A 25,228-nucleotide genomic window follows, 5' to 3' on the forward strand; every position below is an offset into this window, starting at 1 on the left:
TACTGAATTCCATAATACTCCAGTGTCATCATCTTCAAATAATGTACAATTAACCATGAAGCACAACAGTAACCAGCTACTTTCAAACCATTAATCCAAGCAAAATTTAATTTTACATAAATGTCTCTATTGAGATAATGAAAATGAACATTAGTTGCCATAATAGCCCAGAGCTACTTCACAAGCATGTATTATTTTAAGCCTGTTACTGAACTCATCCTCATCTTTATTAGTAAACACTGACTCATAATTTTATGTAACATCCATAATTTTCAAAATATGCCAATACCAGTATCTGTCTAATATTATTTGATTAAGTTTTGAATTTTCTTACTGATTCTGTTGACTTCCACACAAGGTGGCAGTGTAAATACAGGGCTCTAATGTTGACGCTTTCAAATGTTAATGAAACTATCCAGTTGAATGGGAAAATTGAACATTTTTCTCTCAATCTTTGGGTCTGAGAGGCAGGTCTGTCTTGAGTTTCTTTTTTGAGCAGGGAAAGCAAAGTTGGTAGTCATTAGCATTTAATGGAATTAAAACCAAAGACATGGAGTTATGAATCGGTTCAAAGATGTCAGGTAAGACATGTGCCCACTGGATTTAGCAACAATATTATGAGTGACACAGAGAACAGCTTAGCAAACCCGTAGAGGCAAAAGACAGAGGAGGGTGTTCAAGGGGAGAACTATGGCAGCAAATAAAAGAGAATCCATTTAGCAATGGGGAGATGACATAGGATCAGTGGAAAGAATTTATTTTTAACTTGCTTGCTTTTGAGGACAGGAAAAACTTAAAACATGTTTAAGTTCTAAAGTAGAGGGAGGACATTTAAGCTAAAGAAAAAGGGGATGTTGGATGGAGGCCCCTGAGGAAATGTAAAGAGGTGGTAAGAATCCAGACCATTGGGATGGTCCTTAGCTAGAAAGACAAAATAGCTCTTACTACTTATGGGCTAGATAACATAATCTCAAAATACTTAAAATAAAAAATTTTAAAAGTACCAAAAAAAGTTAGAAACATTACAGTAGTAGAAGACTGTAAAATATTTTTATCAGTTCTGACGTAATCAAATAGATGAAATAAACAAGTACAGGGAACATCTGAAAAATAGAATTGATAAATGTTGCCTGAGAAAAGATGATTGAATTTTCTTCTTGTACCCCTAACTGTGGTCACAGAGAAGTAGAGAATTGCTAGTGTTTTCTTAAATTGGAGATCTCTGATTCTTCTGATGCTTTTAGGTAGGATGGAGGGAAACACAAACCCTCTTGATCCAGTCTCTCATTAGATGACCTCATCTATGCCCAGGGCTTTAAACACAATTTATACATAACAATAGCCTCATGTTTTCATCTCTAACTCTAACCTCTTTCCTGAGCTTTAGGCATTCTATGAAATAACTTCTTGACATGTACTTAGATTCTTCATTAGCATCTCAGTTAAATCTGGCTCTCATGAATTGTTGATTGTTCCCCAAATCCTGTTTCTCCAGTACCCATGTTTTTCATCCTAATCTCCACATTCTTCCTCTGTAGATAAATCAGAAACCTGGAAAACATCTTCTGATTCTTCCTCTCTTTTTTTCCACATTAAACTTATTACCAAGTCCTGACGATTCTCTTTTGAATATATGTGTATCAGAACTTCTGTTTCTCTCCATTTTGATTGCTGCTTACCTAAAACAAGTCACTTTCACTTCTCAGCTTGATTACTATAATTTCCTTCAGTTTCCTCATTCCATTTTGCCACACTCAAATCTATTCTCCACATAAAAGCCTGAGGCATCTTTTGGTAATGCAATCTCCTCATATCCCACTGAACAAACTCCATCAAGGCAATGCCTTTCTGTTGCATTTAAAATAAAATCCAAAGAGCTTAACATTGCCTACAGGTCCTGTATGTGGCTATAAAGTTATATTACACTACTGTTATCACTTACATTACTTCTCACACTAGTTTTTAGGCCCTGAAAGGGCAGGGTTTGTTTACTTGTTTTATTCACTTTTATAAGTTGGCAGTGTCTACAAGTGTCTGGCACGTAGCAATAATAATAAATATTGAATGACTGAATAAGTGAATGGTAGATTTCTCTTAGTATAAAATCTTTTCCAAGCAGCTGCAAAGGAAAGTTAGTTCTAAGGTCCTATCAAGAAAGGGCTCATCAACAGGCCTTAGGCATTATTAGCGCAAAGAATCTGGCTCACTGTTTTTTTCTACATTTCCTTGCTGATGTGCTCTGGGCTGGTTTTTCCTCATTTCTGAATATGGGATTGGAGTAGGGGAGAGGAGTGTGGGTGCTAACTGAGAAAACATAGATCATCTTTGGCTTTTGGGGGGTTCTAGCTCTAAAGCTACAACTAACCCAAAGAAGTTATCCACGAAATAGCCTAGCTAACTGGGTTTCTACATTTGGGTTTAGGTCCACCCATAGAGTTCTACATCTTTGGGACTCCAGCAGCAAGGAAATTGGGAGATTTTAGGTGACTCCAATAACCACGGTATAAACACAGTTGGGGAAAGGGTTTGGGGGTACTTCAGTCCACACAGGCATTTAAGTGTGGCTGTGTTCTACACACTCCTTTCCCATCCTCTTCAGCTTTCACTATATTTATAGTCATTTTTCACAATAACTCCCAGTGGATATCCAGGAAGAGGAAAATCATACATTAGTCTGAACCCATTTGTGTATGTAATAATGAAAAATTTGGGTTCTGCTTCCTTAAGTTCAGAGAGAACATTCATGTGAAAAACAATTTTTAAACTTTAATTTAATTTTTATTAATTTAATTTTATTTATTTAATTATGTGCTTTTTATTTTTATTACATTTATTGGAGTGACATTAGTTAATAAGATTATAAAAGCCTCAAGGGTACATTTCTATGATACATTCTTCATATTGCATATGTGCCCACCACCCAAAGTCAAATCATCTTCTATCACAACATATTTGGCTTCATTGACCCTTTACTACAACCTCACCCTCTTCCCCCTGGTAACCACCATACTATTGTCTGTGTCTATGAGGTTTTGTTTGTTTGTTTTTATTGTTTGTTCATTTGCTCTTTTCAGTTTTATATCCCACATAGGAGTAAAGTTATATGATTCTTAATTTATTTCGCTTAACATGATATTCTCAAGGTACCAGTCTACCCCCCAAATTGTAAACCATTTATTCACAAAGACATATATGCACCCCAATGTTCATTGCAGCATTATCATGGTGACCAAGACATGGAAACAACTTAAGTGTCCTGTGATAGATGACCGGATAAAGATGTAGCACATAAATACAGTGGAATACTAGTCAGTCATAAGAAAAAATGAAATCCTGCCATTTGCGACAATATGGTTGACCTTGAGTAAAACACCATTTTAAAAAAATTTCTGGGGATATGTTTACATTCTATCCTAGTAAAGGACGTGACTTACAACCCTATCCACTATACCAGTAGGAAATCTGAACTACATACAGCAAAAATGAAGAAAAAGTACTTTTAATATTTAAAAATTATTTTTATTAAATAAAACATTTACATGCTGAATGTTTATGTCCTGCTATATAATGTTTATTTTCTTGCTCTCCTCTTTATTTTCCAGTACTGAAATAAGTTACTTCCTTTTTTTATTTTTTGTCTGTTTCAATCATAATCTGAGGTGAAGGGCAATTAAGTGTATTAGCATAAATCACATTCATGATCCAGACACTTTCAGAATCTTTTTTTAAAGAAGGAAATTCAATTACTATTACATTTTGTGCCTTTCCCATGACATTACAGATTCCTTAAGGTATCATTTTTAATGCCTTTGTAATATTCCCTTACTTGAAACTGTAATGATTTATTAAATGTTCTCCATGTTGTTGTTTAAATGGCTCCCAATTTTGTACAATTATAAAAAATGCTGCAATGAATATCATGAGTCTTTGTCTATATCTGTTTATTTCCTTAGGACATATTTCTAAAAGCAGATTTACTCTGTCAATGGTCGTATTACATATTACCAAGTGGCTTTTCAAAAAAAACTGACTTTCATTTAAAATCCATCCAAGAATGTATGTCAGGAACATTACAATACATACACTTACTAAAGTGTCAATTTTTATCATATCATTATTATCAATTTATCTTTATAGTTTTGGATATAATTTATTTATGTCCTTAAGACTATTTTTTCTATTAGTATATTGAATCTTTTTACTATTGGCATATTGGAGATTATAGTAGTTTTTAACATATTAAAGATATTAATCATATTTGTCTTATTTGCTTTTTCTAATTGTTAGCTTTATGATGTTTATAATGATTACTTAATATAAAATAGATTTTCTTTTTAAAATTCAGTCAAATTTAATCATTTTATTTATGATTTATTTTAATCATTAAAAGTACATCAAAACTTATTGTGTATAAACCAAAACATTTGTATAATTGTTTTGCAATTTTATATTTTTATGTCTAACTCATCAGGAATTTCTTTTTTGGGTTGTGTATAGCATGAGGATTGTATTAGAGTTGTCCAGAATCATAGAACCAATAAGAGGATATATACAGAGAGAGAGAGAGAGAGAGAGAGAGAGAGAGAGAGAGAGAGAGAGAGAGAGAAAGATAAAGTGAGATAGAGGCAGAATTTATTTTAAGGAATGGCTCACACAATAGTGGGAGCTGGTAAATCTAAAATTTATAGGGCTGACCAGCAGGCTGGATGTTTATTCAGGTATGTGTTGATGTTGTGGTCTTGAGTTCAAAGTCTGCAGTGGGCCAGAGGGCTGGAAACTTGGGCAGAGTTTCTAAGTTGCAGTCCTGAGGCAGAATTGCTTTTTAATCAGGAAATATCAGTCTTTTTTCTTAAAGTATTTAACTGATTGCTCACCCACAGTATAAATTCAGTTGATTGTAAATGTTAATCACATTTATACAAATGCATTCACTGCAACCTCTAGATTAGTACCTGACCAACCAATTAGGCACCACTGTGTAGCCAAGTTGACATGTAAAGTTAACCATTATAAAGATCTAAATTTATATTGTGTCTATATTGAGATAATTTCCAATTACTTGATCATCTCAAGCTACTATCTTATGATTTTTTAATCTGCCACCTATTAAGTTCCTATATATTCTAGTATGCATTTCATATTTTTGTTGTATTCCATTAACACAGTGATATTATATAACATGACAATTATTATTTATTGAATCTTAGCAACAACATTTTAATATCTGATAAGCCGAGATCCTGTAATGATTTCTTTCTTTTCATTAGTAAAGAATTACCCTTACCTCCCTTTAGTGGCTTCTCATTTTACCTGGAATAAAATCCAAAGCCCTTACCATGAACCATAATATCCTCTAAGCTTTGACCCTCAATTGCCTTTCTAATCTTAACACCTATTCACAGTGGTCCAGCCATAATGTCCCCCATGCCACAAACATTTCCACTTCACAATCTTCCACTTACTCTTTTTCTTCTCTAGTTATCTACAGATTCTGACTCTAATTTCATTCATGTATCTGCTCAAATATCACTTTGTGACTCATGCCTTTCCTGGCCACTGGATATATAAGAGCACTATTGCCAGAGTTGTTAGCTCTAGCTTCATTCTCACATTCCGTATCTTCCTCTACATTTCTATAAACTGGATATCTCCAAATCATGCTTCTCAGACTCCGTTGCCAGCTAGCTTTCTTCCTGCTTGTTTCTCCCACTGAGAGACAACTACCACCTTGTTAGAAAGTGGGAGTGTAGAAACCATTCTGTTCCTAATGGCGCCCCCTCGTGGCAGCAGTAACTACAGCAGCATGAGCAGCCATTTCTCATCAACGCGACAAGATTCTTACAGCCTACGGCTCTGTGACTTCCAGCATTGCTGACAAAAGCTCTGGAGCATTAGCAGCAATGGCTGGAACTCCAGCAAGCATAACAGTGGGGCACTGATGCCGCTTTCCAACACTTTCTTTAGAGTGTGCGCTCATTGTTTCCAGCCTCAGGACAATAGCGCTTTTTTCTTTCAGGATAGCATTCCCTTCCCATTTTGCATCTCCCGTGCAAGAAAATGATAATTTCTTCATCTATGTTAAGCCTTCCCCTCCTCTTTTGCACTCCAGCGCAGAATTGGTAGGAGCTTCCTAAATTCAAAGTAAAATCTTTTTTTCTGTTTGGTTCCTCCAGATTTTTCAAAAAAATGTGTATGAATTCCCAATACTCATTCCCTTTCTATTTGAAATACTTTTGATTTATAATTTCCTGACTGTCTATTGATATGATAGACTCCCCTGTGTTCCCTTGCTCAAGTGAAGAGGGCTAACAATCTTCCAATAGTACTCTTAGTATGAGAAACTCCTTGGTTTGCCCTGGGCACATGGCACATATGGACAAAATGTATTTCATGGACTCTTTTATAGCTGGTTATGCACATGTGACCCTATTTAAGACAAGTGATATATATTTAACAGTGATGTGCACATCTTATGCATACTCTTTGTAGGGGAAATTCTGTCTGCTTTGCTTCTTAATGGCTGGGAAATGGAGGTGAGTGGCAAGACCTTGGATATGACAATTTTCCCGCCAGCCCTGAATCTCCCAATTTTGCAGTATTTTGAATGAGGAAAACAAACCTGTACCTCACTTAAGCCACTATATTTTCAGGGTCTCTATAACAAAAAAAAATATAGAAAACAATATTAGCAGTAAGTGATCCTAAAACAACATCCTATATTAAATGGCATTATATTAGCAGTTACATTGCGATTAGACATTATAGTATGGAAAGTTGGTGATTCTTATTGTGGCATGACCAAAAATAAATATTTAGTAAAAAAATCGCTTGAAATTGCAAGTGTCTAAAATTCCTGTAGCTTTAATAAAAGCTCTTAAAAATATTGCTGTTTAAGTAAAATAGAAAACAATCAAACTAACTAAAAACAAACTTAGATGATAATTACACTTTCCAGGGCTTATAATGGCAAGGAAATCAGAAATTTAGTTTACAGAATGTGTGCTTGTTTTTTTGTTTGTCTGTTTCTGTCCTGAAGCAAAATTTAGGACCTCAAATCTGTCCCAGCAGGAATTTGTTTATAAGGAATATATTATCTAAAGCATGGGAACACTTACAGCTTCCACTTCATATATGGTCATTAGCAGTAATAGACTTACTGCCGGAAAGAAAAACTAAGTGTGGCTAAATTGACTAATCAAGGATACCACTTCATCATCAGATAGGGAGGGAGTCTTCATAACTTCTACCCACCAGCATGTTTTTGGAGCCTTGGCAATTGTGTGTTTTCAGTTATTTATTTTTACCAAAAAGCTGTCTTTTTAGGTTATTGTTCTTATTCAATCATTACATACAGGAAGCTTTTATTGTACCACTAGTTTTCTACTTCTTAACCTGGACGATGAATACCTAGGTACTTGCTTGATTATATTTTCAGTTCTATATGTACACTTAAAACATTATTGAGTATAGCACTTTTTTTATTAATATATACTGGGAAAAAGTAATTGATAGGGCTTTCAAAAATTCCAGCGGTTTTAAGATTCAACACTAAGGCAATTTTCTTTTTTCTTAACAGGTACATTTTTGAGAAAAATTCAGCATATATTGGGTTTATGTAGTGCTTCAAAAAACAAAAGTTTTTATTTATAAACCTACTCTTCTCATGCATAAACCTACTCTTCTCATGCATGCTCTGTGTAAGCACTCATAAAAGTAAAAGCATCTAAACAACATATTTAAGAAGTGTTGCGATAGAGTTAAAATGTGGAGGCAGAGATTATTATGAGAGTAAAATTAAGCAAGGAAATCAGTGGGGAGATATGGCTTATCTACAGAATATGGAACAGAGAGATTATGCAAATCAGTATACAAATCTAACTGCCATATGCAGCTAACATGTGGAGGAAATGTAAACTATGTATGTGTGAGTATACGTATGTATACATGTTTCTGTGTTTGTGCATATGTTTAATGTATGTATGCATGTCTGAGTTTGTATTTATTTGTATATATTTGTGTGTATATATATGAATTTCAATGTGTCATATATGTATGTGTATTTTTGTTTGCTGGTGACATTCATATTTGCATGTGGTTTTATTTGTATGTTGTATATTTTCACTTGTGTATGAGAGTAAACAGTGATACTGATTTCAGACTTCTGACTTTCAGAACTGTGGACAATACATTTGTGCTTTTTTCAAAGCCACCCAGGTGTGGTCATTTGTTACATCAGCTTCAGGGAAAATGCTACAATAAAACTACACATTGTACTGATACGATCGTTCAACGACTAAGTAGATATTTGAAAAATAATACATGCGAATTTTAAAAATATTTTTATTTTACCCTTAACCACAATTACTCATGTGATTATTAGGCACTGTACAACATGTCATACCTTAAAATCAAATTGGATCCTGCCAGCCTCATTTCCTATTCCATATCAGTTTTCTAATAGTGCTTGCTTCTTGTTTCAGCTACTGCCAAAAACTCAACTTCACAAAGACAAGGTAACATTGAAAAGAATATAGCGTGACCTAATGCTGAAACTGTCAACTGTGAAGGTGTCAGCAGGACTACAGCCTCTGGAGGCTGTTGGGGGAGATCTTGTTGCTCCCCTCTCGCAGCTTCTGGTCGCAGGCTTGATCTGCTGGTGGCGGCAGCACTCAGTCTTTGCCCCATCGTCACATCACCTTCTTCTCTTCTGTCTGCACCGAATCTCCTTCTGCCTCCACTTTATAAGGACGCAGGGGTTGCATTTATGGCTCAGCTCACCCTGATAATCCAGGATGACCTCTGCATTTAAAGATCCTTAATTTAATCACTCATGCAAAGACACTTTTCATAAATAAAATAGCACCTGATCTCTTTGGGTGGTCATTATCCAGCCTACTACAGGCACAAATGCTTTTTAAGTTTTTGGGAACCAACTACTTTGATAAATGGAACTGGTAAAACTTTTATTTTTTATTTTAAGCCTAGAGGTTAGAAACCAAGGGCTCTGTGAATCTAGAAACTTTGGGAAATTCTAAGATAGAAGACTCTCCTACTAATCCAGGCAAGAAATGACGGGAGACTTGGACTAGAGTGGATGTGGAGGAAAGTGCTCAATTGTGAACTGTTGGTGATACAATTTGAGACTAAGGCAGATGAAATTTTATGATGTTCTGGTGGGTGGTTGGAATGAGCAACTGGGAAGTTGCTTTACCATGAAGTGAGATGAAGGAAACTGTGCAGGTGCAGGGACCAGGTTTTTTTTCTTTTTAAGTATATTTTATTGATTATATTGTTACAGTAGTTCCAATCTTTTTCCTCTTTGCTCCCCTCTGCCCAGTACCCCCCTCCTCCAGAAATCCCATCCCCCTTAGTTCATATTCATGGGTCGTGCATATAAGTTCTTTCGCTTCATTCACCCTTTCCTATATTATTCTTAACTTCCCCCTGTTTATTTTGTACCAACCGATCATGCTTCTTAATTTCTGCACCATTTCACCATTTCCCCCTCCCCCCTCCCAGCTTATAACCCTCCAAATAATCCCCATACCTGTGATTCTATCCTTTTCTGGTTTGCTTCGTTGGATTTTGTTTTTATATTTTAGATTCAGTTGTTGATAATTGTGAGTTTGTTGTCATTTTAGTGTTCATAGTTTTGAACTTATTTTTCTTAAGTAAGTCCCTTTGACATTTCATATAATAATGGCTTGGTGATGATGAACTCCTTTAGCTTTACCTTGTCCGGGAAGCACTTCTTCTGCCCTTTCATTCCGAATGACAGGTTTGATGGATAGAGGAGTCCTGTGCAGGTTGCCTTTCATCACATTAACTACTGCTTGCCAGTCCCTTCCTGCCTGCAAAGTGTCCTCTGAGAAATTAGCTGATAGTCCTATAGGCACCCCACTGTAGACAATTCCCCACCTCTCTCTTGCTGCCCCCAGGACCCTCTCTTTATCTTTCACCTTTGGCATCTAAATCATGATGTGTCCTGGTGTGGTGCCCTCTGGGTCCAGCTCGCCTGGGACCCTCCGTGCTTCCCAGACCTGTATATCCATCTCCTTTGCAAAATTTGGGAAGTTATCCTCATTTTTTTCAATTCTTGCTTCCTCATTCTGCACTGGTTGACTGTTTTGTTCTTCCTTATGGTCCAAATCGTTGATTTGAACCCCAGTTTCCTTCCCTTCACCGTTGGTTTTGTGTGGATTTTCCTTCGTTTCACTTAGCATAGCCTTCATTTCTTCTCTTCTGTGTTTGCCATACTCAAGCATATCTGTCAAGCCTGTGAGCATCTTTATCACCAGTGTTTTGAATTCTTCATCTCTTAGATGGTTTATCTCCTCATCTGTTAGAGGTTGGCTATCTCCTCGTCGCTTAGTTCTCCCACTGGAATCTTGATCTGTTCCCCATTTTGGGCCATACTTCTCTGTCTCCTCATTCTGACAGGCTCCTGTGTTTGTTTGCCTCTGTGTCCCAGGTAGAGCTGTCACTCCTGTTACGTTGTAAAGGGCGGAGCCTTAGGGATTTGTCAGTACAGGGCGACCTGTTTCACCATGTTGTGGTGCTGTATGGGGTCCGAGGGGGAACAATGCCGCCTTCCCAGCACTCGCCCCTTGGCCGTCGTTCCCAGAGTGGGTGGGTCTGCGGACGTTCTAGGACTGTGGGTGCCCTTTACACAAGCGGGCTCTGCTGAGAGACTTGCAGTTTCTTCCTCTGCCCCAACCCCAACTGCTGTGCACAGTCAGAAGCAATGAGGCTTGATTTTCCCCAGTGCTGGGACTGTGAGATGAGAGGTCCGGTGAGGGGCTGGGAACGCTCCTGACTTTTTAAAACATGTGACTGCACTTTCTGCCGCTGCCGCCCCTGCTGCCGCTACCACACTGCGTCCTCTCCGCCCTGGCTCCGCCCCGCTACCTGTCTGCATGAGTATTTCTTCTTTATATCTTTGTTTGTTGGACTTCCATGTAGTTTGATTTCCTCGAACTTCTGGTCGTTTCTAGTTTTGAGGTAGTTGTATTCCTTCTTAGTTGTGGAGGGAGACTCAGCCTGTCTGTCTATGGCCGGAAGTAGGGTTTTTTTTGTTGTTATTGTTGTTGCTATTGTCTCTTACAAGTAGGGCAGGTGGGGCATTCTGTTTAGTACACTTTTAGAAAAGAAGATAAAAAGGGAAGGAAAAAGGGAAGCAAAAGATACAGGATCATGACTAGAGACTGCCTACAGACTCTCCACCAGCCCACAGGCTTATTCCACATCTCCTGGTGGACAAATGTAGCTCTACTCAGGAGGCCTTCAGGTCGTTGTGTTTTGCCTTCTTATTCAAAATGTGGTGTGAACAAATGTAGACATGAGGTGCTATGCAATAAGAGAGGGGAGACAGAAATACTTGTCTGACCCAAAGTCCTATGAGGGCAGGGCAAATGGGACTCTGTTTTGGGGAACTGAAAATTACAGGGTCCCCAAATTAAAAATATATGTAAAAGGATGGAGCAGAATTTAAGAAAAATAGACTCTGCAACACAGTGATTGGATATCCTCAAACCCTTTCCTGGAAATAGGTCAACCCAAACAAGATACCCATGGGTAGCATTTACCACAAAACTAGAAACCCCAACATAAGAGGGTGCAGGATACACACACCTGCCAGGCCTCAGCATCTGCACCAAGAGAAGTGACAGACAGTAGGAAGCATCTGTGGGACATGACGGCAGGAGGCCTTCGAAGCACCAACAGTAGCCACCAGAAAGCACTGAAGGCCTGTGTGAGAAGAGCAGCTGAGACTGAGAGGGGTTTTGCCCAAGCCCAAAGTGAGCAAGTACAAGGGGCTGGCGAAAGAGTATGAAGGACTAGAGCGGTCTAGACCCTATATATGTTGACACTGAGCACCGGAGTGTCTTTCCTGGATGTAGCCCACACGGAGGAGACAGTGCACAGAGGAACTATAGACACAGAAGGAAGATGTCCTGATGAAGTTGGGGAGGGGGAACAGAGCCAGTAAACCTCAGATAGCAAGCCCCATGTTTCTGAAGACTACATTAAAATAAATACAGAAAAATTTTGTATGTTAAAAAAGAGGTCTTCAACCTCACCTTTTCTAAGGACATTAAAACTAATTTTACCTAAAATATAAATAACAGGAAAAGATTGAGATAAAATCCCATACAAAGGTAGTATGGAAAAAGAAGAATAAAGAGCAGAATAGTATCTCATCTGCAAAAGAAACAAGTCAGAATAGATGGGCCCACAAAACAGTAACCTGCTATTTCAAAATGAGCTAAAAGACATTCAGTAAAACAAAGCAGAAGTTGAAAGAACATGGTGGGACATTATAATATAAAGGGCGCAGAATTTCTGTTTGGAATAAAGAAAATATTCTGGAAATGATAAATGCATGTAAAAGCTACCCATGAATGTTTAGTATGGGTTCGTCTATTTTCTTGACAGGGTTTGGAAATTTTAAAACCATATCCTGCTCCATCTACCTTTCTGAAGTGCTGCTCCGTCTTTTGATGTAATTACTTATATTTAGATGGTAATGGTGGTTGTGTGATATCATGAATGTACTTACTGTGACTGAATTATATACTTAAGAAGGGTTAAAATGGAAAATTGTGTGTTATGAATATTTTACCATAACTTAAAAATAATGAAAGGAAGCATAAATCAGAATAAAGTGAGATGATGGAACTCAGTACAGAATTAAAAATACATTTAAAAATTTCAGAAATGAAGACTAATTAAATATAATACAAGAGTGAATGAACAAAATGGATAATGCCTTAAGGGAAACAAATGAGAAAACAATGAAAGTTTTAGAAATCAAAAATAAGATAAAAGGACTCGAGAAATGTCAAATATAAAAGACAGGGAAAAAAGCATGGACAATTCTAAGAGAGTAATACAAAAGTACATATAAGGATTTACTGTTGCATAAAAGTGATATTTCAAATTAGTGAGACAGATTCATCTGTAAATTGTGATACAGATATGTTGGAGTGTAGGTAATTTCTCTGGAAGAATCCACAGCATGGCAAAATAATGTCTCTGATGGAGGAGGGAAAGTAGTGTCTGGGGAACTAAGAAAAAAGGGAGGATTTTCACTGAAAACCCTTTTGTACTTTTCTAAATTTCTATCATGTGAATCTACTGCCTCAGAAGTCTGACTGCTTGAGTTCAAATCCCAGCTCATCCAATTGCCAGCTCTTAATCTAGGGTAAATACTTGACAAGCTCCAAGCCAATCTCCTTATCTGTGAAATGGAGTGATTAAGGTAGCCTGTTGCCGCCTGGCACAGAATGAACTCTCAATAAATGTAAAATGCTTTTGGAAACAATGCAGATGCCCATCAACTGATGAAAGGATGAACAAAGTGGTAAATCCATTCAATACACTATACAGTCATAAAAGAATGAAGGACTGACACATGCTACAACATGAATGAACATTGACAACATGCTAGTGAGAGAAGCCAGACAAAAACGTCACATATTGTTTTTCTCCACATATGAAATCTCTGGAAAAGTGACTTTCATCCAGATACAAAGCACAGTAGTGGTGCCAGGGGCTGGAGGGACGAGGTAACAAGAAACAACTAACTGCTAATGGTGAAGGGGGTTTCTTTTGGGGCTGGTAAAAATGTTTGGGGATAGATGATGGTGATGGTTGCACGAGTTTTGAATGCACTAAACGTCACTGCATTTACAGTTTAAAACGATGAACTTGATAGTATGCAAATTATACCTCAATAAAAATAATTGTTGAAATACACATTACCAATTTTCAAATGATGATGAGTCCCATCTCTGCCCTTCCCCTATTCCACTCTCTTTCCTGTTCCCCATGCTCCCCCACCACCACTTCTCCCAGCAGCCCCAGGAGGCCTCCCAAGGAGCGCCTTTGAACTGATCCCTTTGTAGTAGGGCTGTTCAAGCAGCAATTAAGTGTGCACATGCGCTTGTGGCTCTGGCCCCCATGGCAATGGACGTTTCCATCAGATTTTTCTCATGGATTTTGGTTGAGGTGGTGATTAGACGAGGCAGCACATGCAGCCTGGATCACAGAGAAGGCCCTTGATGGCCCCTCTACTTAAATGCTTAGGCTTCACCTGAAGTTTGATGTCATCTACCAGTAACATCGGGATACTGTGCTCTGAAAGTCAGGTTTCCACCCACGGGCCCTTGTAAATACTGAGGCCTTTGGAGACAAGCCTGAAGTGGAGGCTTTGCTCCACCACATGCAATGTGACCTCAGCCCATGAGTGAACATCAGGAGTAAAGTGGCACAGGGATGCTGGCCTCGAGTGTTGTTGGGAAAGTTGACTGAAGTAGTGTGTTAGTGGGCATGGCGCTCAGGCGTTGCGTAAATGGTCGTTTATGTTACATGGCCTGTTCTGGGTATCCCTCCTACTGCAACAGCTCACCAGTTGTCCAGGCCCTAGTGACCAGCTGCCCCCAGGATAACCGTAATCCAGTGCCACTCATCTGGTAGATTCCCCTGTTTTGTACTCACCTCCCCCAACTACAATCAGATTTGGATAAGGCAACCCAAACCAGCTGGAAATGTGTCCAGAACCTGTTTTCTAATATATATACTTACTTGGTGATCATGAGGCATTCGGCCAGCCACCACAGGAGACTTTTTATATTTCTTCTGGCCAAACAAGAGTCATCTTCTGCCATCTTCAACTCTAATCCAATTTTCTTCTATTATCTTAATTTTAGACCTTTTTCCCTCCTCTGTTTCTTCTTATAAACGCATAACACCTCTCCCCCATGGGAGAGTCCCATGGTCATTGTGACCGCGGACTAAGTTCCTGCCTTTTCCTCACTTCTTACCCCTTGTCCCTGATTTGCTCATCCAACTTCCAATATTTCATTCTCAGGCAGCCTTTGATCCCAACTGTCACCACAGAAAAATCACAGTTAACAGTATCTCCAAATTCAGAAGGCTTCTTTATTTCTCATCTACTAAGTCTATTACATTTACGTATTCAATTTTATTAAGTTTTAAAATATATCAGAATAGAGAAATGTATATCTATCTATGGGAAGAAGTTGGTATTCAAAGTGGCACCAACCATGCTAGCCTCTCTTACCGTGCGTAGCCATAGTATTGAGAAATTTCCATTTCTTTTTCCCTTTCAATGAAATACTGCACTTTCCCCACAGAGGTGTATTTGGCAGCATTCTCACGCTCTAGTTGAGCCTTCCTCTTCATGGCCTCCCGCTCTGGCCTCTGCTCATTTGTGATGGGATTTGATACGATGGGCCCAGAAATGCCGGGGTTCTTCCATGGCCTTCGCTGGAGGGCGAAATCCTGGAGTAGATACTGGTTTTGAGGCTTGGGTGGGAAGTAGGGCTTGGTCACAGTACTGTGAAAGGGCTCCCGTTGGAAAGAACTGCAACCTGATGTTTTGTACGGCACAGGCCTGGGAGCAGCAGACAGAGGGACACTGGGGCAGGTAGTGTTGGTCAAACCTGGTCTAGATGGGTTGGTTGAAACTGAGCAAGGTGGTCTGTCAGGACCTGTCAAAGGTGCAGCAGTGGGCCGGGATGAATGGACTGCAGCAGGCTGCACTGAGGTAGAACCAGGCCGGGCAGGGTTAGCCACAGCAGGCCGATGTGATGCCACAGGCTGTGGTCTGCGAGGAACTGGTCGAGCTTGAGGTTTGTCCAGTTTAAAAAAAGGCAAAGATACCAACTTGACCTGGCCAGGAGGTGGCAGCTCAATCTGAGTTGGAGAAGAACACTCTTTTTCAGCACTGCCATCTGTTTTCTGGTGTTTGACTTGAGTTTTCTCAGGACCTTTGCCCTCACCCGAGGTATCCAGCCTTCGTTTGGTAGGAGGAGGTGGCTGGGGGCCTTTAGGGTTGCTTGAGTTTCCCACAGCCCGGGATGAAAACAGTTCAGTGTTCTTATCAGCCTTCTTCCCTAGTGCGTGAAACACTTGCACTGATTCCAGCATGTGCATAGCTAGGCAGCTGCGAGGCTTTTTGAAGGTCTCTTGGGTCAGCTCAGTTTGATTTTTCTTCTGTTTCTTCTTGGAACTGGTTGGCTTTTCTTCTGCCTTAAATTTGTTCCCTGCCTGCTTATTCTTTTCAGCTTTCTTGGAGTTGTTGTCTTTTTTTCTTTTGTTTTTTTCCTGCCCGTGGCTCTTAGTTTCGCTGTTTCTGCTGGATGGAGATTTGTGAGGCTTGCTGTTAGAATGCCTGGCTGTGTTTGTAGGAGCCATGCCACTGGCTGCAACTTTGCAAATACCCACTTCTCCCAAGCACACGCAATCCGGGCTCTCAGACTTGATTTTGGCATTGGGAGCAACACTGATGGGCTCGGAGGCTTTACGTTTGTTCTTCCTGGCTTTATCAGAAGCCTTAATGACACTTGAGTTCTCCTGCACCTTGTTCAACTTGTTGCCTCTGTTACCTTTGGTTTTGATCTCCTCAGGACCTTTGGATTGATCAAGATCATCCAAGGGCTCTAAGAGTGGGGGAAGTTGAATATCCTTGGGACCTATGGATTCATCAAGATCATCCAAGGGCTCTAAGAGTGGAGGAAGTTGAATATCCTTGGGACCTATGGATTGATCAAGATCATCCAAGGGCTCTAAGAGCGGGGGAAGTTGAATATCCTTGGGACCTATGGATTGATCAAGGTCATCCAAGGACTCTAAGAGCGGGGGAAGTTGAATATCCTTGGGACCTATGGATTGATCAAGATCATCCAAGGGCTCTAAGGGTGGGGGAAGTTGAATAGCCTTCACCAGTGTAGCGATGTCTACAAAACCATCATAAGGTTCAGTCCCATATTCAAGTATCTCTTGGTTTTTAAGACTCAAGGTTTTCTTTCTGAGATCATCCTTTTCACAATCAGGCTGTTTTTCTGGGACAAGAGGATCAATACTGTCCAGGAACTCATAAGTATCAGAGATTTCTAAAGGGAACAGAGGAAGATCTCGGTTTTCTATTGGGATCTGGTAGGAATCCAGAGGCTTTGAAAGGGTAGCTTTAATATTGTCTGAATTCTTATTTTCTCTCTGTTCCTGGCTTGGCACTGGAGGCAGTGATAGTAGATTACTAGAACTTTGGACAGGAGCTACCACTGAAATGTCCCCATTACCAGGTGGTGGATTACTCTCAAGTATCTGGGTATTTCTGCTATTACAGGACTGAGGGAGTTCTGGAGTTTGTGGCAGACAAAATGTTTGGCCTGGAGGTTGCAATCCCAGGGAAGTCTCCATCCTCAGGGAATGCTCCATCACTACAAAGGAATCAAGGAGAACTTAGTTAGTTCCTGGTAAATAAAATTCTTCCTTATCACAAATGCAGCAATCTTTCTCCTTCCAACAATGGGAAAGGTATTTCTATGAGCTCTTTTTAAGGATCATGGACTGCACCCTGTGCAAGAGGTAGGAGGCCACTGTTCTAGTTGTTACTGGTGGTCATTTAATGTCATTGTTCCATGGTTATCTTTGAAGTTCACAGGATTGTTATGAGTCAAATAAGAAGTAAAAGTGATTTTAAAAATATTTTACAAGCCTAGTGTTTTCACATATAATCCTTTTAATTCTTTCAACTTTCCTGAGTTAATAAGAACGCTTAATACCACACAGTAGGAGAAGGAGTGGAAATCTTCCTAATGAAATGAATAAGCACAGACAGATTTTTAGCCTATTATTTTTTCTTTAACAAAGTATTGAGAAACAACTCTTTTAAGTCTTGGTATAAACCAAGAGAGAGAAAGTGAAATTGGCACTGTCACAGTAAGAGTTCTGAAATACCTTTACAAATAGACTAAATCAAGAAATCAGGGAAGGGAGTTCATTTCAGTGTGCTAGTACAGGGCAGTGAAGGGGTGATATCCCTTGGTATGCTCTTGTGGTTCTCCTACATAGAGCATTCATGGCCTTTAGATGTCCAACCTTCCCACCTCTGTTATGTGTTCCCGTAATGACTCTGAAAATGCAGAGTTCTGACTGAGGGTAGTAGTCTCTAAAGTCACAGGACATAAATTCCACCTGTCTGTGGACTCACCACTTCCCGGCTGCAGATTGACCCTATTTTTGAATGCTGATGTTATTTCTCTTCCTTTTTGCTCTTTGTACTCACCTTGAAAACTTGTATCTGCGATGGGTTGAGCAGGCACAGAGTAGTAGATTCCAGAGGTGGAGGCCGGTGGAATCACGTTTGTGGGCTGATTGTCCTTTAGTACCATGACCATCTCTGGTTGAGGGACAGAGGCTCTGCTTTCCATGTAAGAAACAACAGAGCCATAGGATTGGAGGTAGGGACCAAGTTCTCCAGAGAGAAGAGGCCCTTGTGTGCCTGGATTATAGTAGTATACCTGACTTCCCTCCTGGTAGGGAAGTGACAGGCTATATCCCTGATTTGGAATCTGAGATGGTGCCACCTGAACAAGGCGGGCAGAAAGTGATGGATACAGAGGGGCCATGTTATTGGCAACTGAAGTGGTATTATACTGGGATACCATAGACATGGAGGAAACAGCTGTGTTTTGGCCAATGGCAGGCACAGTGAAGGCTCTGAGTGATGATGACTTCTTTTCAGAGCCTCCTGTGATAGCCCACTGAAAAACCCCAGGATTGGAAGCAGCTGAGGTGGAGATCTGGCTCTGGCCAATGCCTCCAGGCCACATAGTTGTGCTAGCATGTTGGTAGAGGCAGGCACTACCCATGAGTGCTTGGAAAGAGGTGCCAGAGGCTGATGGCAGTAGCCATTGTGAACTGACAGCTGGAGTAGAGTTACTGGAGAAGTTGCAGACCCTTCCTGTTAGGGAGGCTGCATTGCTCACTGCAGGAAGAGAGGGCTGTGTAGAATCTGAATTTCCAAGGAAATGTGGATTTTGGAAATTTTCTGTGGGGAACAAGAGGGTGTTGAAAAAAGTCAGTGAGACTGATGAACTCTCACTATGTTTGAAGAATATAATTATCTTTAGATTGTTGCTATCAGAAAGCCTCTAATACCAGTGCTCATTGAGATATCAAAAATAAAACAGTTTACGATGGTTGTAAGTGCTAGAGCAGTTTACTACTCCCTGTATTAAGTGCCTTCGCTCCCAACTGAGGAAAAATGTTCAGAAGACCAACAAGTGTGGTTTGTATATTGTTCTCGAGATTAGAATCAACCTCTCCTTGCCCTGTCATCTCTTGAGCCTGCACTTGTGTTGATTTGCATGCTATTTCCTAGAATTGAAGCGCTTAGAACCAGGAGTCTTTAGAAAACCTCTGTTCTAGCATTCTCATTTTATTTGTGAGGTGAGGCTCAGAGAGGTCAGATAGAGTTGTTTAAGTTCTCCCTTTATATCAGTATTATTCTCAGGTTACGTAACCTCAGCATCCTGACTGCCCTGCAGGACTGTGCTCTGAGCATTACACAGCCATAAACTGGGAACAATACAACTCTAATGTAGGCAGAGTTTTGTCCATGAGAAACCAGTACAGCTATTACCATCATAACCTTCAGTGTCTCATTTTGCCTGCACAGTTCACATGTTATTCTTAGAAATCACATATAACTCAGTCTGGCTGGTAAAAATGAAGGGTCATTCTTACATTCTTGAAGCCTGACTTCTGATCCTTTCTCAAAATGAGTATTTGAGAGTGTGTTTCTCAAGAAGTATTTTTTGAAAGAAAAACATTATTTAAACTCTCTGAGCTTTAGGCTACTCATCCATAAAGTGCTTATAACAACAACAGCAGTAATTCATATATGACAAGTGATACATTACAAATGAAATGAAAATCATATTTCAGAACTAAATATATATATATATAAATACATATATATATGTGTATATATATATATATAAAATTTAGGGCATGCAGCAAGGATCAAAGCATAATAAATTTGGTAGTAAGTGAAGTTCTGTTTTATACATACAATAGTATAAAACTGAATGTTGCCTATTTTATTTCAGTGAGTACTATAAGCAAAGTGTAGCCCAGAATGAAAGGTGATTTTGAAGGAATTCCCAGCTAGTACACACAGACAGAGAATACATATCAGTAAAAATTGCCTAACAAGTAGCAAGATGCAATAAATGTGTATGTACAGGTAGCCCCAATATAGACAAATATTTTAGTAAAGCCAGCTATACCGCAGAGAGTAAAGTAAGTGTAAAGGAATTCCATTATTGTGCTCATTCACATTCATGTGAATATTACCCAGCAAGTACAGATATATAACAGTGAGTCCAGTAGAAATATATATTCCAATTAATAAAACACAAAAGGACACTTAAAAGTATCATGTAGTTTTTATATTTATCTTAAAACCTGGATTATAATGGCCTTCAACATCCAGGAATGTGTTATACCCAAAGCCTTAAAAACCTTCATCATAGATTTAATTTTCAAAAATTTTAAGTAAGAATACCCAAGAAACTTCACAAAATTGTTTCTTGATAAATGTGAAATTAGAGTATGGGGTGTGACTTTTCTCTTTTTCTTAGGTAGCTAAGATCTAAAAAGAGATGATGGCTGTTTATCAGTGTGCTGTCTGTGTTAGGGAGAAACTAACTGTAAAGATGAAAACCCACTTTGTCTCAGAACATAGTCATCACACAAAAGAATTAGTCTTTCTGGTTCAAATAAGGATATAGCATTTAAAAATATTTATTTTTGATAGACTAAACATCTACAAAGTTTAAAAATCAGAATGAAGTGAAACACTGAAAGTGCTGTTTCCTCCAGCCCCCCAGATAACCAATTTTATAGTTTCACATTTATAGAAAACCTCTGCTCTAAAATATAGCTTTTAAATATTTATATTCAGTTGTCAATTGCCATCTGTGTTCAGAGAGGTGGTTTTAAACACAAACACATGACTTCTGGACAACTTTCTTTGCCTAGTGATACTCTATTCTGGTCTTACTTTTCTTTCTACTCTACTAATGGAAGCATTTGCTAAAAGTCACCTTTATTTTGCCCTACTCTGAGCAGATTTTACCCTGTGCTATTGCTGCTTTAATTTAAAATATTTGGATTCCTTCAACATTCCATTCCTAACTACCACTTTTGCTCTTGAGGGTTCCTCCATGCTGTCTTCTTTCATTCCTATGGTTTTCCCTCCTTCGTTCTTATAATTTCGCCTCCCTCTCGGTTCCTCCCATTGGCCTATGCTGATAAAAATAATACCTACATTTCAATATTTTTTCACTTAGTTTGGATAGAAAACTCGAAAAACTGGTATAAATTACTTTTTAAACAGCACTAAATTTAAAACTCTGAGGTAGAAATATCAGTGGTGGGAGACCATTACACATGGTTTTATACATATATATAGTTTTCTCTGTCACCTAGGTTTTCTATCTGTTTCTGTTGTAATGGTCTCGGCAAGTCTTGATTTCACTTTTATATGGGTGTCCTTTAAGGCTCATTATTAGAAAAGAAAGGGATTAGAAATAACAACCAAACTAATGTTTTAATGTAATAAATGAGGAAAAAGCAGATTATGTGAGAGATTGAATTACATGTCCAAAGTGACATAGCTAGGGAATGTCAAAATCAAAACTAAAATTAAGTCTCCAGATTTTCAGATCACGCTTTCTCCCCTTATAATATAGTATTTTGGCTCTAGTGCTAAATGTAGGGCCCAAAAATATCTAAGGAATAACTTTAGAAAAGATTCTCTCATTACCTGACATGGTCAGAGGAGAAGAGGAAATATCAACTGTAGATGCAAAGGACGAGGAGACAATATGAGAAGGCTGAGTGGCTGGAGCCCAAGAGCACATGTGCCCAGTGCGAAAGTCACTGGTCGCACTGGTCACTGGCCACTGGTTACTGGTCATTGGTCAGTTGTGATGATACAAATTTATTTACAGGCAGCTCCATGGAAACCCCAAGATTCTACCAGGTTGTGGTAGGTTTGGTGGGAGAATGATGTCACAAAACAGGCAGTTTAAAGTCACCAGGGAGCCAATAGGGAGCTCAAATTCCCAACAAGATGACAGGATTGGATGGAGGGAGCTAAGTCAACAACTAAATGGCTGAGTTTGGGGGACCGTTGTCATAGTTTACAAGGCAGATGTGATAATCTCACTTTCCTCAGGCTCTTATGTTAAAAAAAGAATCATCTCAATGTTTCTATAGATGCTCATTAATATAATTAAATATTAGTTAATCCTCTATATTATGTTGTATAATAGGATATTGTTAATATCCTTAGGTAGAAGGGAAAGGGACATCCAGGTTGTATAATTACAATGTTCCCAATGAAATTATATCAGGCCATCTCATTAGGGAATATACTGCAGCTTTGGAGGAGCAGAGAAAGGGATTAAGGAGCTCTTTGTGTGACTAGGTTAAAGAATAAAATGGAGTTTGTTGAGTGCATGTTGCGGTGAATGATGTGGTCTAAGGCTCCCCGCTTATAGTTCCTTCTCCTTGAATCCTACCTTCCTTGGGCTGGGCTGGGCTGGGCTGCACTAAGGTGGGCCTGTTTGTACTTGCATCTCTCTTCTGCTCTCCTTTTCTTTTTCTTCTTCATTGTCCGTGTTGTTTCTGAGAATAGATTTGATGTTGAATTCTTACTCTCATGGATGTTACTTCCTGTCAACTTTGAGCAGCCGGGACTTCTCTTCAGTGTCTTTGGCTTCCCCAAATGGACTCTGCCCATTAGAAGCAAATACCAAAGAGCGAGAGGGGTCAGCTCATTGCAAACCTTTCCGCTCCCAGCCTTTGGTTGCGGTTCTCTTGACCAGAATTTGCCTCCTCTGCTTCTTTGGCCCATGAAGGAATGCTGCCATCCTGTTCTTTTACATGGAAGAGGCATTCACAATATTCTCCATTTCCTTCTTACATAAAGTGTATCCGGTGTGGCAGTTACTGTAGTCTCCTCCCCCTTGCAAACAGCCGCTGTAGAATTTTGGGCCTCTAGGATTCTCTGTCTGCCATGTTTGGGTGCAAGGCCAGGCAGAAATGAAGAGGATAATAGTTAGAGAAAGTCAAGGACATTGATGGAGAAGAGGGAAGAGGGAAGGTGAAAGTGTACAGGAAGAAGGAGTCTGATGTGGACTTTTCAGTTTCTGTGAGAAATAGGTTGGCACATTTTGACCTCATTTTTTATTAACAGAATATATGTGCTAAGTCAGAGAAGGAAAACTCTGACTCCAAAAAACCTCCGCTGCCTTGCAGCATACCTCTTCAGGGGAAAGGCTAAGGGAGTAAACCCCGACAGAAAATCCGGAGCCGGAGTCCCTAAGGCGGTTTGACGTTGTAGTCAACACCGGCAACTCCTGCAGCGCACCTGAAGCCAAGCTGTATTGACTCCGTCTTTCCCTTGGACCCTTCAGCTGCGAAGAGAGGGGGGGTCTGCTGCATGGGCAACAGCAGACCCTCCATATCACCCTGCCCAGGCTCTGTAGCTTCAGCTTCACTGGAGAGGACACTCCAGCGTCATCGCAAGATGTCGATTTAACACAGGAGGAGACAGATACCGTGTCACTCCCGAGTCGGACTGCACAGCCATTCTCGGCGGTGCAGATAGACTCTTAAGAAGCTACACCATCGTCTCTCGAGATGGACGGCTGCCGACGATGAGAGTAAACAGCAGGAAGTATCCTCCCAAGCATGTTTCCCTGACTTGCATGTGAGTTTCTCAAAACTAACTTATCTTAACATCCCATAAGGCTTCATGAAATGCTTACATCACTTACCCACTAAGGTACCAAACCAAACAAGCTTAAAATAAAGAAGGCTTTAAAATAGAAACTGAAAGCATAATGGAAGCTGAATTAAGTAATGTCAAAACTTCAGAGACATACAGAGAAATAAAGAAAATACTACATTTTTGCAATTACTGAAATTAATACACAACTCATTATTAATTATATTGCCAGTTTTTGAGGTTTAAATAAAAGATATGCAAGACTGTTTCTGTAGAACCTAGGATCTAATAGGATTTAAAATAATAGTCTTAATCATCATCATTTAATTTATCAATTTAATTTGTGTTGAAATTTTTAATGAGGAAGGTGTATTGAACACTTCCCTTGTAGCAAGGTAAAAAGCATGTTTTCCGGAATTCTAGTTCACTTTCTCCCCAAAGACCTTGCAGAATGTTTTAATTACCTGGACTCATTCATCATAATCCACTATCCAACATGCAACCCCATGTGAACAGAAACCTAATTTTATCATCATAATGAATGTACCTTCATTTCTCAGAGCCATGCCCACATTATCCACAACTATATGTGATACATAAAACCTGAATACAAGTCTATGTTATAAACCAGAAATAAAATTAGCACGCACTATAGAGTATCTATGTATGAAAAAAGGCTGCTCACACCTAGTAGATAGAACTGCAGAGGGATCTAGACCAAGATCATAAGTCCCTTAATGAACAGGTAAACCAAACACAAGTAGATATTGAACTGAGTCAAATATCTAAAGTAATTAGGCTAAGTAAGACATATTGTCTATCTCATAAATATGATCTTGTCAGTGAAATGAAAATAGTAAAAACCAGTGACTAAAAATTTCCTTATCCATAGTTCATGTTAACACCAGAAATGGCATTGTCAATATGCATGGGATTCATTTGTTGATAACCATCATCACCAAATGTTATAACCTGTTTTATGTTCTTATGATTTTTTAATTGCATATCCATTTTGTAGACATATTAATAAATTTAATCATGCAGAAAACCTTGTTTTTTGTTTAGGTATCCTTTTTCTGTTCAAGTTATCTTTATATATCTCTATGTGCAATATATGCTTCTTTTCAGTTTAACTCACGGAAGAAAAACTTTAATTTCTTATTTTATAATTCTTAGAGAGTATCTCACTTTAATTTACAGGTATGCCACATATGACTGCGGTTTATGAAAGTGTTTGGTCTGTATCTCCCCTATTTCAGCCATTGTAATGCTGAAGAGGTATGATATTAGCATTTGTATAGTAGGCAAGCATGTCTGTCTCTCAGGTGGCCCTAAAGTCTCAGAGACAGGAAGTAAATATTAATCTCATTAAATTTTGAATCTCCACTGTTTATGACCCACCTAACACATTTTGGGCATTACTGAAAGGTGTACTGTCATTATTGAATACCAATGAAAGAGTGAACATTCATTGTTGAAGTGAGGAAACTGTATATTTGGGGTAAAAATTGGAATGAGAGGAGCACTTCCAGAATGACAGAGTAAGCAGATTGGCAGACCCTCTCCACAGCAACACAACTATTTAACAGATGAATGTTGTTGTATTTTAAATAA

At 39.1% G+C, this 25,228-nt stretch overlaps 1 protein-coding gene across 1 annotated transcript; it reads right to left on the bottom strand.

Moving 5' to 3' along the window:
* Positions 1 to 14,843: 14,843 nt before the first annotated feature.
* Positions 14,844 to 21,797, bottom strand: LOC150012049 (uncharacterized protein C2orf78-like). The gene is made up of 5 exons (XM_090275143.1): positions 21,644 to 21,797; positions 18,095 to 18,859; positions 16,744 to 17,246; positions 15,086 to 16,491; positions 14,844 to 14,889 (listed from the first exon to the last, which is right to left on the bottom strand). Exons 1-5 carry the CDS (start codon positions 21,795 to 21,797, stop codon positions 14,844 to 14,846), a joined length of 2,874 nt encoding a protein of 957 aa, XP_090131269.1.
* Between the last annotated feature and the right edge of the window lie 3,431 nt (positions 21,798 to 25,228).

This window comes from Furipterus horrens, unplaced genomic scaffold (assembly GCF_987537825.1).
Source record: "Furipterus horrens unplaced genomic scaffold, mFurHor1.1.pri manual_scaffold_4, whole genome shotgun sequence".
Taxonomy (NCBI): Eukaryota; Metazoa; Chordata; class Mammalia; order Chiroptera; family Furipteridae; genus Furipterus; species Furipterus horrens.